Genomic DNA, 12,662 nt, shown 5'->3' with positions numbered 1-12,662 from the left:
ACCCAAAATCCAGAGAAATCATGCCTGTGTAGCTAAAGACTACAGGCCGAACACTTTAGGTGGGACCCTGACCTCTCTTCCCCGCTGGCCCCTGTAGAACCGCGGCCACAGGCAGAGCACATCCGCTCTGTGGGGCACGCGGGAGCCCGGACCAGGCGCGGGGAGCGTTCCCCCTCCAGCGGGATCCCCCGCCACGGCTCTGGGAAGGGACAAGTGCAGAGAGGGCAGAGAAGCGGAGACGCTTCATCCCCGCGGAGTCTGAGGGCGGACGGCACCGGGGCGCGCGCCCGCAGCTCCCGCCCCGCCGCCCTCGCTTTACGGCGCGCCGCGGTTTGCGACGCCCAAGATGGCGGCCCCCAGGGCACAATGAGCCCGCTCCGGCCGCCGCCGCCGGGGGGAACGCGGGGCACGGGCAGGGCCGGCTGGGACACAGGCAGGGCGCTCCTCCGGCAGCGGGGCTCGTCCGCGACCGCTCGGCGTGTGCGGCCCCGCCGGAGCTCGTAGTGGGAGAGCGGAGCGTCCCCGGGGAGGCGGCATGTGGGGTGCCCTGCTGCGGCGCGGGGTGCGCGGCGCCGGCGGGCTGCGGTGCCTGTCCTCGGGCGGCCCGCCCTGGAGCCAGGTGGTGTCGGAGGCCGAGAAGATCGTGGGCTACCCGACGTCCTTCATGAGCCTGCGGTGCCTGCTGAGCGACGAGCTCAGCAACATCGCCATGCAGGTCCGCAAGCTGGTGGGCACCAAGCACCCGCTGCTGGACACGGCCCGGTGAGCGCTGCGGGGAGCCGGGGGGCACGGCGGGGCCGGGCCGCCCGCGGGAGCCTTGGCAGAGCTCCTGGGAAGTTCTGGGCTTCGTGCCGCGAGTGGGGCGTCCCCAGGGCAAGGCTGCCTCCAGGGGCGGGAGGTTTCGCCTCCGCTCCGGGATCCTCGTTTCCTCGCCGCGGCAGGTTTTCCCTGCGGTTATCCGCTGTCATTCGGAAGTTGCTTCCTTGTCACGCCACGTGCGGCGCTTCCCCCGTGCGGTGCGGGGCGGGCGGGGAAAAGAAAACTCCTTTGAAATGTGCGGCTGCCTCGCTAACAGTTTTGTATTATGCTATAATTAAGAACTATATTGCAAGGAAAGCAAGGGAAAAAGCAGAGAGGCTGCTCGGTTTAAAAACTCGAGATGACCCTGCTCGGAACTGTGTATTTTGTTACCAAGTGTTTTGGAATATCCAGCTGGGGACTGCGAGTTTTTGTGTATTGTTGAGAATTTTAGGGTTGCTAAGCTGTTTATCTACGCTTTCATTCTTAAGGCAAACTAATGGAAGTCTTGCATTCCTGCCAATAAGCACAAACTGGGATTGTTGAGCAGGGTTTTCTCTGACTGTAAAACAAGAACTGATTTGCAGTGGGTTTTTTATACAATAAAACTCCAGACACCAAAATTAAGGAAGAAATAAAAGTGCAAATTTCCGAAGCCTTTTGGTTGTGGATTTGAGTGGTTTGGTTGTGGGTTTTGTTTGGTTTTAGGGTTTTTGGTGTTTTTTGTTTGGTAGATCTGTGTTTGCTATAACTGCAGCTCTAGCAACATTAATAGAATCCAAGTTTAGTATGCACAGTATTTTTTAACAGGTGTAAGACAAAAATGAGCATTTGTTTAAAGTGGATGTTCAGCTTTTCCTTCAAGGAACGGAAATTGCAGCTCTTTAGTGGTCCTTGGCAAATCCACAGTGTTGTAATGATATAAAAACAAGATTTGTTTTTCAAACTCTGTCTCTAAATCTGGTTGTCTTGAGTGAACAGAAAGTGGGGCAAATAGCTTTTTTAAAGAAAAATAATTTTCAGGAAGGGGGATTTAGACATTGGCCTTGAGTAGACTTTTCTGCAAGAAGCAAATGAAATTGCTAATAAAAATGGAAAATACTTGACTTTAGAAAATGGTGGTAGAGGGGATTTTGTTGAACTTTTTATAACTGAAGGTTGTGATACTGTGATAAAGAGGAGGGATGAGATGAAAATGGAGGGAATAGGAGGAGTGAAGCACAATGTGTTTGGGCTCTTCAGTTTGCACTGCAGTCACAGAAGTGTCACAGAGACATGCAGCACTAAAGTGCAACTTTAGAGTGCCTGCTCAGTGTGTAGTAGAGTTGCTGGTTTGTTTGTGAATCTTAAATGCAGTATTTTGGGACATGGTTGGAAATTTTGTGGTGGAGCTGTGATGTAAGGGTTTGTTGGGTTTTGTTTTATTATTATTTTAAGTGGGCTGCTTCAGGCTTAATTCTGCAAGCCTGTGGCTTGTGGAAGACCAGTAGGAATATAGTCATGCCCAGGCTCAGCAGGATTAAATACATTCTTTTTAAAAATTCATATATGTTTCATAATACAGTACTAAACTGCTATGTTGTGCTGGAAAGAAAAAGTATTTACTCATATAAAACTGAAACTGTGCCCTTACTTTGGATCTTCTTTTGTGGTTTCACTGATATTTCCAAGGGCTTTGTTCCGATGGCCTTGACCTTTGTGTTGTAAGAAGAGTTAATATCCTGCTGACAAGTTTTAGTACACCTACAGTAATGTACAAATTGTACCTTGCTCACCTTATTTTATGATGTGATATTAAAATAAGGTGAAATTTGACCATATTATTTCTCAATGATCTTGATAATTTGTTTCTGAAATTTAAGTGTTGTATGTTTCAATGTAAATGTGAATGATTTTAGTTTTGAATCAGAGATCTATGCCCTGACTTATCACAGCAATTTAGGAAACAGGTCATGATTTTTCAATACTAAGATTTTTTTTCAATCCTTTTAAATGTGTCTCATTACTCATTCTTAAAAAGTAGCAAAGGTTTCCTGTTGTGTGTTCAGACAAATGTTTTAAAGTGTGGGTATCTAAAATACTTTATTTGGTGATTTTTTAAAAAGTACTTAAGTGATTGATACATTCCAGAACTCTAATCTCTGAGACTCTGAGTGAGTAAATGCTATATATACCTAAGAAGTACTCCAACATTTAAGAAGATTTTTGTGTTTGTGGAAACTACTGAAAAATATGTGCTGTAAAATTGATTAGTTGCATGTGCTGTTTCTCAATTTTCTACTCATTTACTTTTGAGGTTATAGGTGACAATCAAATGTATTGCTTGCTGCCACGTCTAAACAATTTTCTTTAACTTTCATTGACTGGTGTCATTTTGTCATCAGTGGTTTTGTGTCTATCCTCCCTTCCTGCCTAAAGGCTTTGCCAACTTTTGAAGTCTTCCTGTGACCATTAAGGGTTTCTTAAAGTAGAGAGTTCTCTATCAATGTTTGTCTGCATAGAATAAGTTCTGAGCCGAGACAGCAGAGGACATAATTGCCACCACACAGAAAGCCTTTAGTGTAACCAGAGTGTTGATGAGTATTTGTAACATTTTTGCCAAGCTTTGGCTCACTAGGCTGTTGCATTGCAATGCCTGTGCTGAGAGCCTTGAAGAAGGCAGCTGAAAGGTATCTGTGCATGTGAAACAGGACATGTAGAGAAGCAGCTGTTGGGCCAGTATACGTTTCCCTGATGATCCCATCCATTTCTTCCTCTTGTTTGGATGCAGCACTGGCAGCTCCTGGGTGTAAGTGCCTGCTGTGAATCAGGACTGTAGCAGGTGTTCTTCTGGGATGATGTGTGACCCTGATACCTCCCACCAAGCTTGTGCCTGGCCAGCAGCTTTAAATCTGAGAGCTGTTGCTGACCCTCCTCTTGGAAGGGCAGAGACAGATAACTGAGCCCTGCAGTGATGGATTTGGGAGTTCTGTAGTCTGTATGGTAAAGTTGAGCTTATGTTTATTAATTTTTATTTCTAAGATTTTGGCTTCTTAAAAGTCAGCCACATGAAGTGAACAGCCCCTGTACTAGCTTTGCCAGACTGGTTAGAAGGAGGGCAAAATGTGAGGAAAAAGTTACCTTTAATTTTAGCAAGGCTAATGTCTAGTGGTTGATGGATCATTGGAAGTTGGGGTATCTGGATTAGATTCACAGCTGTGTTTTTGGCTCTCTGACTAGAGCAAGTCACTTAATTTTTCATACTTGCATTTACTTATCTGTGAAATGAATAATGTAGCATCTGTTTTCTGGAGATGTTGCACTTCATTCATTGCAGCCTGTATCGATCACTGTGATCTTTCAGTGGAAAGTGGTGTATAAGCAATATTAACAAAGAATACTTTAAAGAAATGTTTTCATTAAGAAATATTGCCTCTAATGGGTACTCTGGGAACAAAATTGCAATCTGGCTACTACTGGGTCTTTCTGTTTGTAGTCCTGTGAGTCACTGTATGGTTTTTCAGAGCTTTAAGATTTGCTATAATGAAGTGTCTTCAGCAGCCATTCAAAAGTAGCATTTCTTGGTTTTTTCCTCTTCAGGCTTTGCTGGACTAAAGCAAAACTTTTTCAATGCATGATTGTATGACCTCCTTTTCACTTGAGAAGCAAACAAGTCTCTTGTCATTTCTCTTTCCAGTCTCCTTTCTAGGCTAGCATACATCCTTCTTAGTATAGCAAAGAGTCTGTAATTGGCACAGTGATCTATTTTTCTCAAATACATAGTGTGAATAACATTTTCTTGATTACTTAATCTCCCTTGAGAAGGGTATAGCTTGCTGCAGATTGTAAACAGTAAACATTATGGCCAATGCATCACTTTTATAATATCACTAAATGAAATGGAACACTTCATACACGTAAAATTATTATGGGATACCATTTAGCTCTAGCCATTCTCTCATTAGCCTGCGGGAGGAATGATTATATTTTAGTTCTGTCAGAATTATTTGTTGGTGATAAATGCTTAAGTAGACATGGTTACAGTTTTCCTGGATTATTACAGAAATATAAAGACTGGCTAAAAGACCACATTTTGTTCTGTTGCAGCCTGCTTGGTGTAGATCTCTAGACATTTTAAGGTCCAAGAATGTGATACAGAGCACTTTCAAGATGACATGCTTTTTGTTTAAGATGTCGGATAACATTGGCGTCTTTATAATTCTGTTTCTTTATCAGCTTGAGATAGCTTAGTTCACTAACACATCTTGTAACTCCAGGTGTGTTGTGCATCTGCCTTCCTATGTAGGTGACCAATTTCAGCGTAGACATAGGAATTTTTCCAGCCTGTAATTGATGGAATTGTTATTGCCAATTCATATTTTGTCTTAAGAGAATGGTGACCTTAAAATTGTCCTTCTTTTGTAATTGAAGGTGCTCTGAGTGACTAGGAGTAGTTTTTTAGCAACTTTTTTCAAAAGTTAATTAATTTTTATTTTCTGAGCCAGAAAAATGATAGTATCTATTTACTTGACAGTGCCTAATGAGGTACCTTTGTCTGAAAACAGCAGGCAGCTGGACACTCAAAGTGATAAGCAGAAGGTCTGGCCAAAGTTTAGCTTCTACTATAATCTTTTAAGTTTTACCGAGTTGCTTAATCTATTGCAGGCGTGGGGTCATAAAGTCCTTCTCCTGCAAATGCCAGATTAGAAGCTAAAACACATTGGCTTTCACTGAGTTTTATTCTATTTTCAGCCTGCTATAACACTTCGTAAAACATATTTTTGCAGTAGAAAGATGTGATTTTTATAATTGTGGTCAGAATGCCTGTGAAGTTAGCTATGATGTGGCAGCAGTGTCGTTTCCTGTGTTCACTGCAGAAATCCATTTGACTTCCTGGAAGCACTGACCACCATGGCTGGCATTCTCATCACTTCTGCAGAAAGCATTAGTAGTGATGTTAGAAAGGCAGAAATATTTTTCCTAGTTGATATGTTTGATAGTATTTGCAAAACGTACTGGTTATAGGAAGTGTGGCTTTGTCCAGGAAGACTAGCTCCCAAAGCATTTTGTATTGCTATTGGAAACAGTTTTTTTCAGGAGTGCTCCAGTTGATTGAAGCACCAGAGTTAAATTCTTGGTTTGACTGACCCTATCAAGAAATGTTTGTCTTTCAAGGAATGCTGGCCTCTCTTAGGTAACTTAGTTTTTGTATCGCCCAGTCAGTTGTGATAGACTTGAAAAACCGTCGTCATGTTGCATGACTTTGAAATGTTGGTACTCCCTAGAGTTTTCTGTTACTATACTCACCATCAAGTAAACCTTTCTTAGACACCCAAACCAAAAGTTTATTGTGTATTTTGGCTGAATGAACCCACAGAGCTATTGTGGTAGAGTTAACTTTGGAAGGTAAAAAGACGTGAAAGAAATTACATTGCAGATTCATATATAGACTGAAATTTTCCTTCTGATTACTTCCATATTATTCCTTGTCCCTGTGGCCTTCAGTATGGTTCTCAGTCAGCCACCACTGTCTTGTACAGTTAAGAGGAAGAGAGAATCTATTTTTGTAGGTCCCACTCTCCCTTTATGCTGTAATCAGGTAGAATGGGAGTAATAGATGTGTGCTGTTTGTTCTCTCTTCCAAATGTTGTTTCATTTCTCATCATGCATTAGTTTCACTAGTGTATGTTTTTTAATAGTTTTCTCCACTAACAGTAAATATTACATGCATATGCTTAAATGCTCATATCCATCAGATATTGCTGCTTTTTTGAAGAGTTGTCAGTAGATGAGAGTTGCATCAATATTTGTACATTTGGGTTTCAGGTTCACAGTTCATGTTTAAGGGATCTTAACATTTTTAAATTTTAAACATTACACTTTGTTGGGTTTGACAGTGGTGATCTCAGTCTAGAAGGTAAAACATATTAGCCAGTTGTGTCTGTCTATCTATCTATCTATCTATCCACACAAAGCCATTGTATTAGTAAATCCTAGCTCAAGAAGTCAAGCTAGCCATTGTCAGGATCATGGGTTTTCAGCTGTAGTGGAGCTGAGGTCTTGTCATTCATTCATTCATAGTATTTGTATGGAAAAAAATATGTAAAGGATGTTTAATTGTATGTTACAACACTTAGTTTTGCTAAATATTTTCCCACCATAAGCAAAGTAGGATTGAGTAGGAAATCTGCAGTATGAAGGTGCAAAAGCGAGGCTGCTAATTAAATTCTCTTGCACTTGAATAATTGGGTTTTTTTTGCAGTGATTCTCATTTAAATATCTATGTTGAATTCAGGTTTTTGTGCTTATGAAGAACGTATTATTTCAGCATGTAGGGTGGTCTTTGTAAACAAAATGTACTCAAAGTAGGTGGCGATTCTGTTTGGGATTTTCTGATGGAATTATTTACAGTGAAAACTAATATGCTTTTGTCATATTGATAATTTCTGGTATTTTGCATAGGGAGTCTGAAGGTTTCAGTAGAACTTCCAGTACAACTCAGTCTGCTTAAATAAAAGACTGGGGAGTTCTTAAGCTTGTTTTCTCAAGCATGTGACAGTGAAACTGAATGTATAATGCCCAGATCCAAGTGCCAGTCAGCCTTGAAAAGATGTAGTATGGCACACCTAGAGAACACTTTGCTTCACTTTGGGCACACAGTAGCCTAAAATGAAGGTAGTTCTTAAAGTTCACATCTGTTCTTTCCTGCTTTCAAATACAATTGATTTATAATGCATGTGAATATTGAATACAAAGTTTAATGTACTAGTGAATGACTGTTAGGTCAATGTTTGCTCAACTCAGGAAAAGAGTACTGAATATGTGGAAATAGTTTCAAAATAATTCCTTCTGTAACACTGAAGAGAGTTGCCAAATATGCCTTTCTATAAAATGAAAATGAGAACCAATGTCAAAGAGTAATCAAAATTAATATTTGGGTTACTGGAAGTGATTTTCACTCAGTGAATCTTCTATTTGGCAATGTTAAGTTAACCTCTTTACCTTACAGGAATAATGGAAAAAGTACTTCACCCTGGGCTTTTTCTCTCTCTGAGGTCTGTGTTTTGTAGCTTACAAATAGTGTTCTTCCCTGCTGTGCTGCCTCTTTTGTTGATGCAGCCTCCTGGTTGATTTCTCTCCTTGTTTTGGAGGTCCTGGCAGTGGCAGGAGGTATCATTAACCATGAGCATTTTCAGAGCTCCTCCAGAAAACATGGGTAACACTGTATCCTCTGCAGCACTTTGTAAATCTGTTGATTTATAAAATACAAGTTCAGGGAGGACTAATGTGAGCTCCGGAGTTAGATGTTTCCATACTTACACTATTGCTTTGTCCTAGGGTTGCAGACCACTGTCTTAAATTATTAATATCTTTCCTTTACCCCACATCTGAGTGTCTTAGTTTCCCTCAGGGTAGGCAGACTGTCTGCAGTGCTTGCCCTAAAGGAACTCCTGCTAGAGACAAACCTAACAGACTATAAAGGAGCACTGTGAATTTAAAAATCGTATCTATTACAAAAAATAAGTTTAAAATCTGTAGCAGCTGCTTTGCTGTCCTTGAATTGTCCCTGCCAATTGTCAGACATTGACAATCACTTTAGCTTGATTTTTTTTCTCTGTTGCTGAATGAAAGAATTACATTTAAGGAAAGAAAAACTGATCATATAGGAGAACTGTGAGACTCATTATATATGTAAGCTTTTATCAAACACATGCTGTGAATTACCTGGATTTTGCTTATAATGATAGATGAGGCTTAGAAATTTGCCTCAATACTTAATTTAACTGAGAAACTCTAGGACCTTTTCAGCTGCTGGTAGTTCTTCAGGTGAGCCATAATTATCTTTTCTTCAATCCTCAGCTACTCCTAAAGAAACATCAGGAGCTCCAGCTTTTGCATTCATCTTTCTCATTTCTTTTCCACAAAAATTACAAGTGATGGTTGTTCCCAATTCCTGTCTTGTTCCCCCAGTTCCTTTCTTCAAAGTAGCACTAGTTGGTTCTATTCTATGGCAGCTCTTCCATTTTGGGGAAAAACAAAGAAAGTCCTGAAGGTAATCCTCTGTTTATCAATAAAATGAACATTTATATTTTGTTACATCTAGTTTGTTTTGTTCCCCTCTTTTTTTCCCAGCTAGAGAAGGAAGTCATACACCATGGCACCGCTGATTTAGGTTTATTTTTCTAGTTAAAAATATGAACAAGCAAACCCTTTAGCCTTCATTTCCAATTTGTTTCAAAAAGTACTGCCTTTAGAAGTAGATTTCTTCAAGATCAAGTGTAAATTATTTTTGATTATTTGTTGGTTAAATGATCCTATAAATGTGAACTGATTGATTTGATAGCTGCCACTAAACATGTACAATTAATTAATTTTATTGAATCTGTACTTTTTAAAGAAAAATATAATTCTCCCTAACAGCTCCCATTATTTCTTTTGTAGATCTTCACACTCCTGGTACAAAGTTATTTGTATGACAGCTGTATTTTTCATTAACTGCCTGTTCAGCACTCTCCATTAAATAATGATAATCAAAGGCTCAATACATCTATATGTTGCCATTGCTTCTGGAAATAGATTACCTATTGCACCTAAAAAAAAAAAAAAAAAGTAGAGAAAGAAAGATTCTGTGTTTCAGTCATAAAGTAGGACTGGGTTTGTAGCAGGCTGTGCTTCTGTAGACCCATCCTGCAAATGCATAGTCCAGATTAAGGCAATTTGAGGGTAAATGGTCCGTGCCAACACTCTTTGTGGCTGGTTGTCATATGAATGATTAGCCAGTAGTAAAAGCACCATAATTAGCTGATTTGATAAGACTGCTTTTAATCAGACTTAACAGAAAGTTCAGCTTGTTAGGAGCTAAATGAAAATTGTTAGGCCAAATACACAAGCAAAGCCACAAGTGGAAAAATTGCCTCTTTTGCACATTTGAAAAAATTACTGTGCTAGCATACGTTTGTTAGTGGATGGGGGTTTTTCTCCTAAAGATCCATTGTTTTCCTATTAAATTAGTGTTGAACTTTGAGATTGAATATGACAGAGCCACTGTGTTTTTCTATTATGGAAATTCATATATTTTCATAAGCTAGAAATTAAAGGTTCCTTTGATATACCAGTGCATCTGATGCTCATGCTTGTTATAAAAGGGTAAAGTTTATACCCCAGTGACCTTCCAGTCTCTGATGCCCACATGCTTTCATTAAATGCTATTTAATGTGGTTTGTGAAGATGAAGGTATACTGTGTGCATATTTTAAAAGGATTTGGGTGATTTCAATGCTACATTATGAAGTTCCTATTTTTTTTTTTTTTCAAGTTGGCTTCTGAATGTGATCTGTCTGGTATGACTATATTTCAGCAATTAATAATTAATCTACAGGAAAAGCAAGTCTTCCCCACACCTCATGGTTTCCTCATGGAAGTGATGCTGAAGCATTAATGGGCCAATTCATCATCTGTTCTTCATCCCCAGTTGTTAAAACCAGAAATACCAGAGAGGATTTGTATTCCATGTTTTATTGTCCACTGGAAGATTGTCACTTTCTGATTATTTGTAAGTTTAGATAGTATGGAAGTCATTGAGAGGCTCTGCAAGAAATCAGATGTCGTCTCTCAGTAGGAGTAATAATGTGAAAAGACCATTTTCAGAAATAAGGCTCAGAAAACTTTAGAAAGCTGGAACCATGGAGACCTTTAGAGTAATTGTGGGGAGAAGTCCTCCTTCCAGTCCTCCTTCCTTTATTCAAGGAATGGAAGGCATTAAAGGAGTTTCTACTATTAGAATTTATAGTATATTTTATGTGTCTTTTGTCCATGATATAACTTCATAAAACTGAAACAAGTAGTCTTGCCAGTTGGAAAGTAGGAAATGAATCCATGTAATGACTATAGCGTGTTGTAGCAACCAAGTTTAAAATAGTCAGGTTCCAAAATAATGTTATAAGAATTACATCAGAGGGAAGAAACAAAAGTACTGTGTGTTATGTTATAGCAACAGAAACATGGCCTTATTTGTTTGTTTGTGAATCACTTGGGATCACGTTTCTGCCTGTGGATTTTTGTGGGGGAAAAGGGCTGGAGCTTATGTCCTAACACACAGTTTTTGTTTGAGGGGATATGTGAGTTTATACTTTTTTTTTTTGTCATCGTCATTCCTGTGACAGTTTGAGAGGGCTGAAGTTAATTTTTCCTGGTTTGAATTTATTTTCAAATAAAGCACCGACTGAAAATTCACCTTCTTGATTGCTTTTCTACTTCTAAGACTTTAAAGGTTCCCTTGAATCTCTCCAAGTCTTTTACCAGGGCTTGTCAGGAAATGATAAAATTTTAGTAGCTGAAAATCATGAATGAAACTTCAAGAGATTGTTTTTTTTTTTTTCTAATTAATGCAAACATGGCAGTGTTGGTGGATGCCGTCCTGCAGCACAATGTTCTGATGCTTCCCAGAGCAGCAGTGAGATTCACAGTGGGAGCATGCATCCCTCATCCCTCCACTTCCTTGCCATGTGCATGGTGATCCAGGCCTAGAGGAGCTGCTCCTTGGGGCCGAGCCAGGCTTATTCTGTTAAGGAAGCAGCTCACAATCACAGTGTACGTCCATAACTGTGAATGCAGGTGGTCAGCAACAGAGCTCCGTGTCGGATTCAAAGTGTGGACACAGAAATGGGATGGGCTGTTGTGCTCTGCACAAGTGTTCTGCAGTTAGCTCCTTTTGAATATGTTTTCATTTGAGGGCTTTGATTTCTAATGTTCACAGGTTTCAGCCTCAGTCCCCTGTGTTCTTTCATATATAACATCTTCCTAATAGTTAATTTAGAGAAAACTTTTTCAGGTAGCTGCTAAGATGTAAATATGCATTGCAAATAGGAGTTGAGGTGTCTTCATGACAATAAGTGTTCCCTTCTCTTTCTTTCTTCTGTTATAATTGCTAGGTGATTTACTTCCTAGAAATATCGAGTTTGGATTAATATATTGTCCCTGGGTGGTACCAGAGCTTCAGATTACCTTGGTGTGCATGTAGATATTAAATATTGAGAGCTGTTTTCATGTTCACACGTGATGAAGCTCTGGGTAAACAAGTCCTGCTGAGCAGTTTGGGAATTATGTACACACTGGTTTGCCTTAGGAAATCTGCCATTTAAGCCTTTGTCCTGATTTTTGATGGCTATAGTAATAGGAGTGGTAGACAAGGAACCATAGCAGTGAGTGTTACTGAGAGGAGGAACCATTGTCCTGACATGGTGAAGAAAATCTGTTTAAGCTCATGAATAACTGAAACACTTACCAACTACTGTCACTAATCCTCATGAAACAATTTTCAATTTTCTTTTTTTTTCCAAAGGCATTCAAAAGCAAAAGGCTCTGATGGTGTATAGTGTCTTTGCTTCAAGATTTGTTCCCCATGTGTTCAATCTGGAGACAAACAAATGTAAGCTCTTCTTATAAATGTAAGCATTAGAGAAACAAGAAAATACATTTAAGAAGTTTAAAGACGAATTAGTAGTTTAAATCTACATATAATTAATGTTGCCATGCAATGGAGTGTAATGTAAATGTGAAACCTGTGAAGGTGTTGCTAATATCTGGGAGAGTGTAGTTGTATGCTTTAAAAACCCCAGCCAACCAAAAAAACCTCTAGTTCAGGGGGTGATGTTGTGCAAGTTTTATCTGTTTTATAATTTCAAATGTGTATTGTTAAAGACAGGAGATTCTCAGACCTTATACATGTTTAGTCTTAGCTTTATTATGAGTAATTTAGAGATGTTTTTTACACTTCCATATCAAGAATGGAAACCCCTTTCCTCATTTGTGTGCTAAAGAAACATTTCAGAGCTAGTCTACCTCTAGACAGTGTTAAAGAAAGAGTGGGCTAGATCACTTTTAGCT

General features: G+C 39.8%; 1 protein-coding gene across 3 annotated transcripts in view; it reads left to right on the top strand.

Annotated features, from left to right (window-relative positions):
- The first annotated feature begins 316 nt into the window (after window positions 1-316).
- PDSS2 (decaprenyl diphosphate synthase subunit 2) overlaps window positions 317-12,662 on the top strand; it is a 111,203-nt gene continuing 98,857 nt past the window's right edge. Inside the window, exon 1 of one of the 3 annotated variants that reach the window (XM_085576486.1) lies at window positions 317-762. In XM_085576486.1, the coding sequence (XP_085432612.1) occupies window positions 536-762 (227 nt within the window). In that variant the 5' untranslated portion in view covers window positions 317-535. The remainder of the gene's footprint in view (window positions 763-12,662) is intronic. The other 2 variants (XM_021553811.4, XM_021553810.3) reach the window with 2 other exon arrangements.

This window comes from Lonchura striata, chromosome 3, assembly GCF_050655825.1.
Source record: "Lonchura striata isolate lonStrDom1 chromosome 3, ASM5065582v1, whole genome shotgun sequence".
Lineage (NCBI taxonomy): Eukaryota > Metazoa > Chordata > Aves > Passeriformes > Estrildidae > Lonchura > Lonchura striata.
The sequence above is the reverse complement of the archived record's forward strand: the minus strand, read 5'-3'. Positions and strand labels throughout refer to the sequence as shown.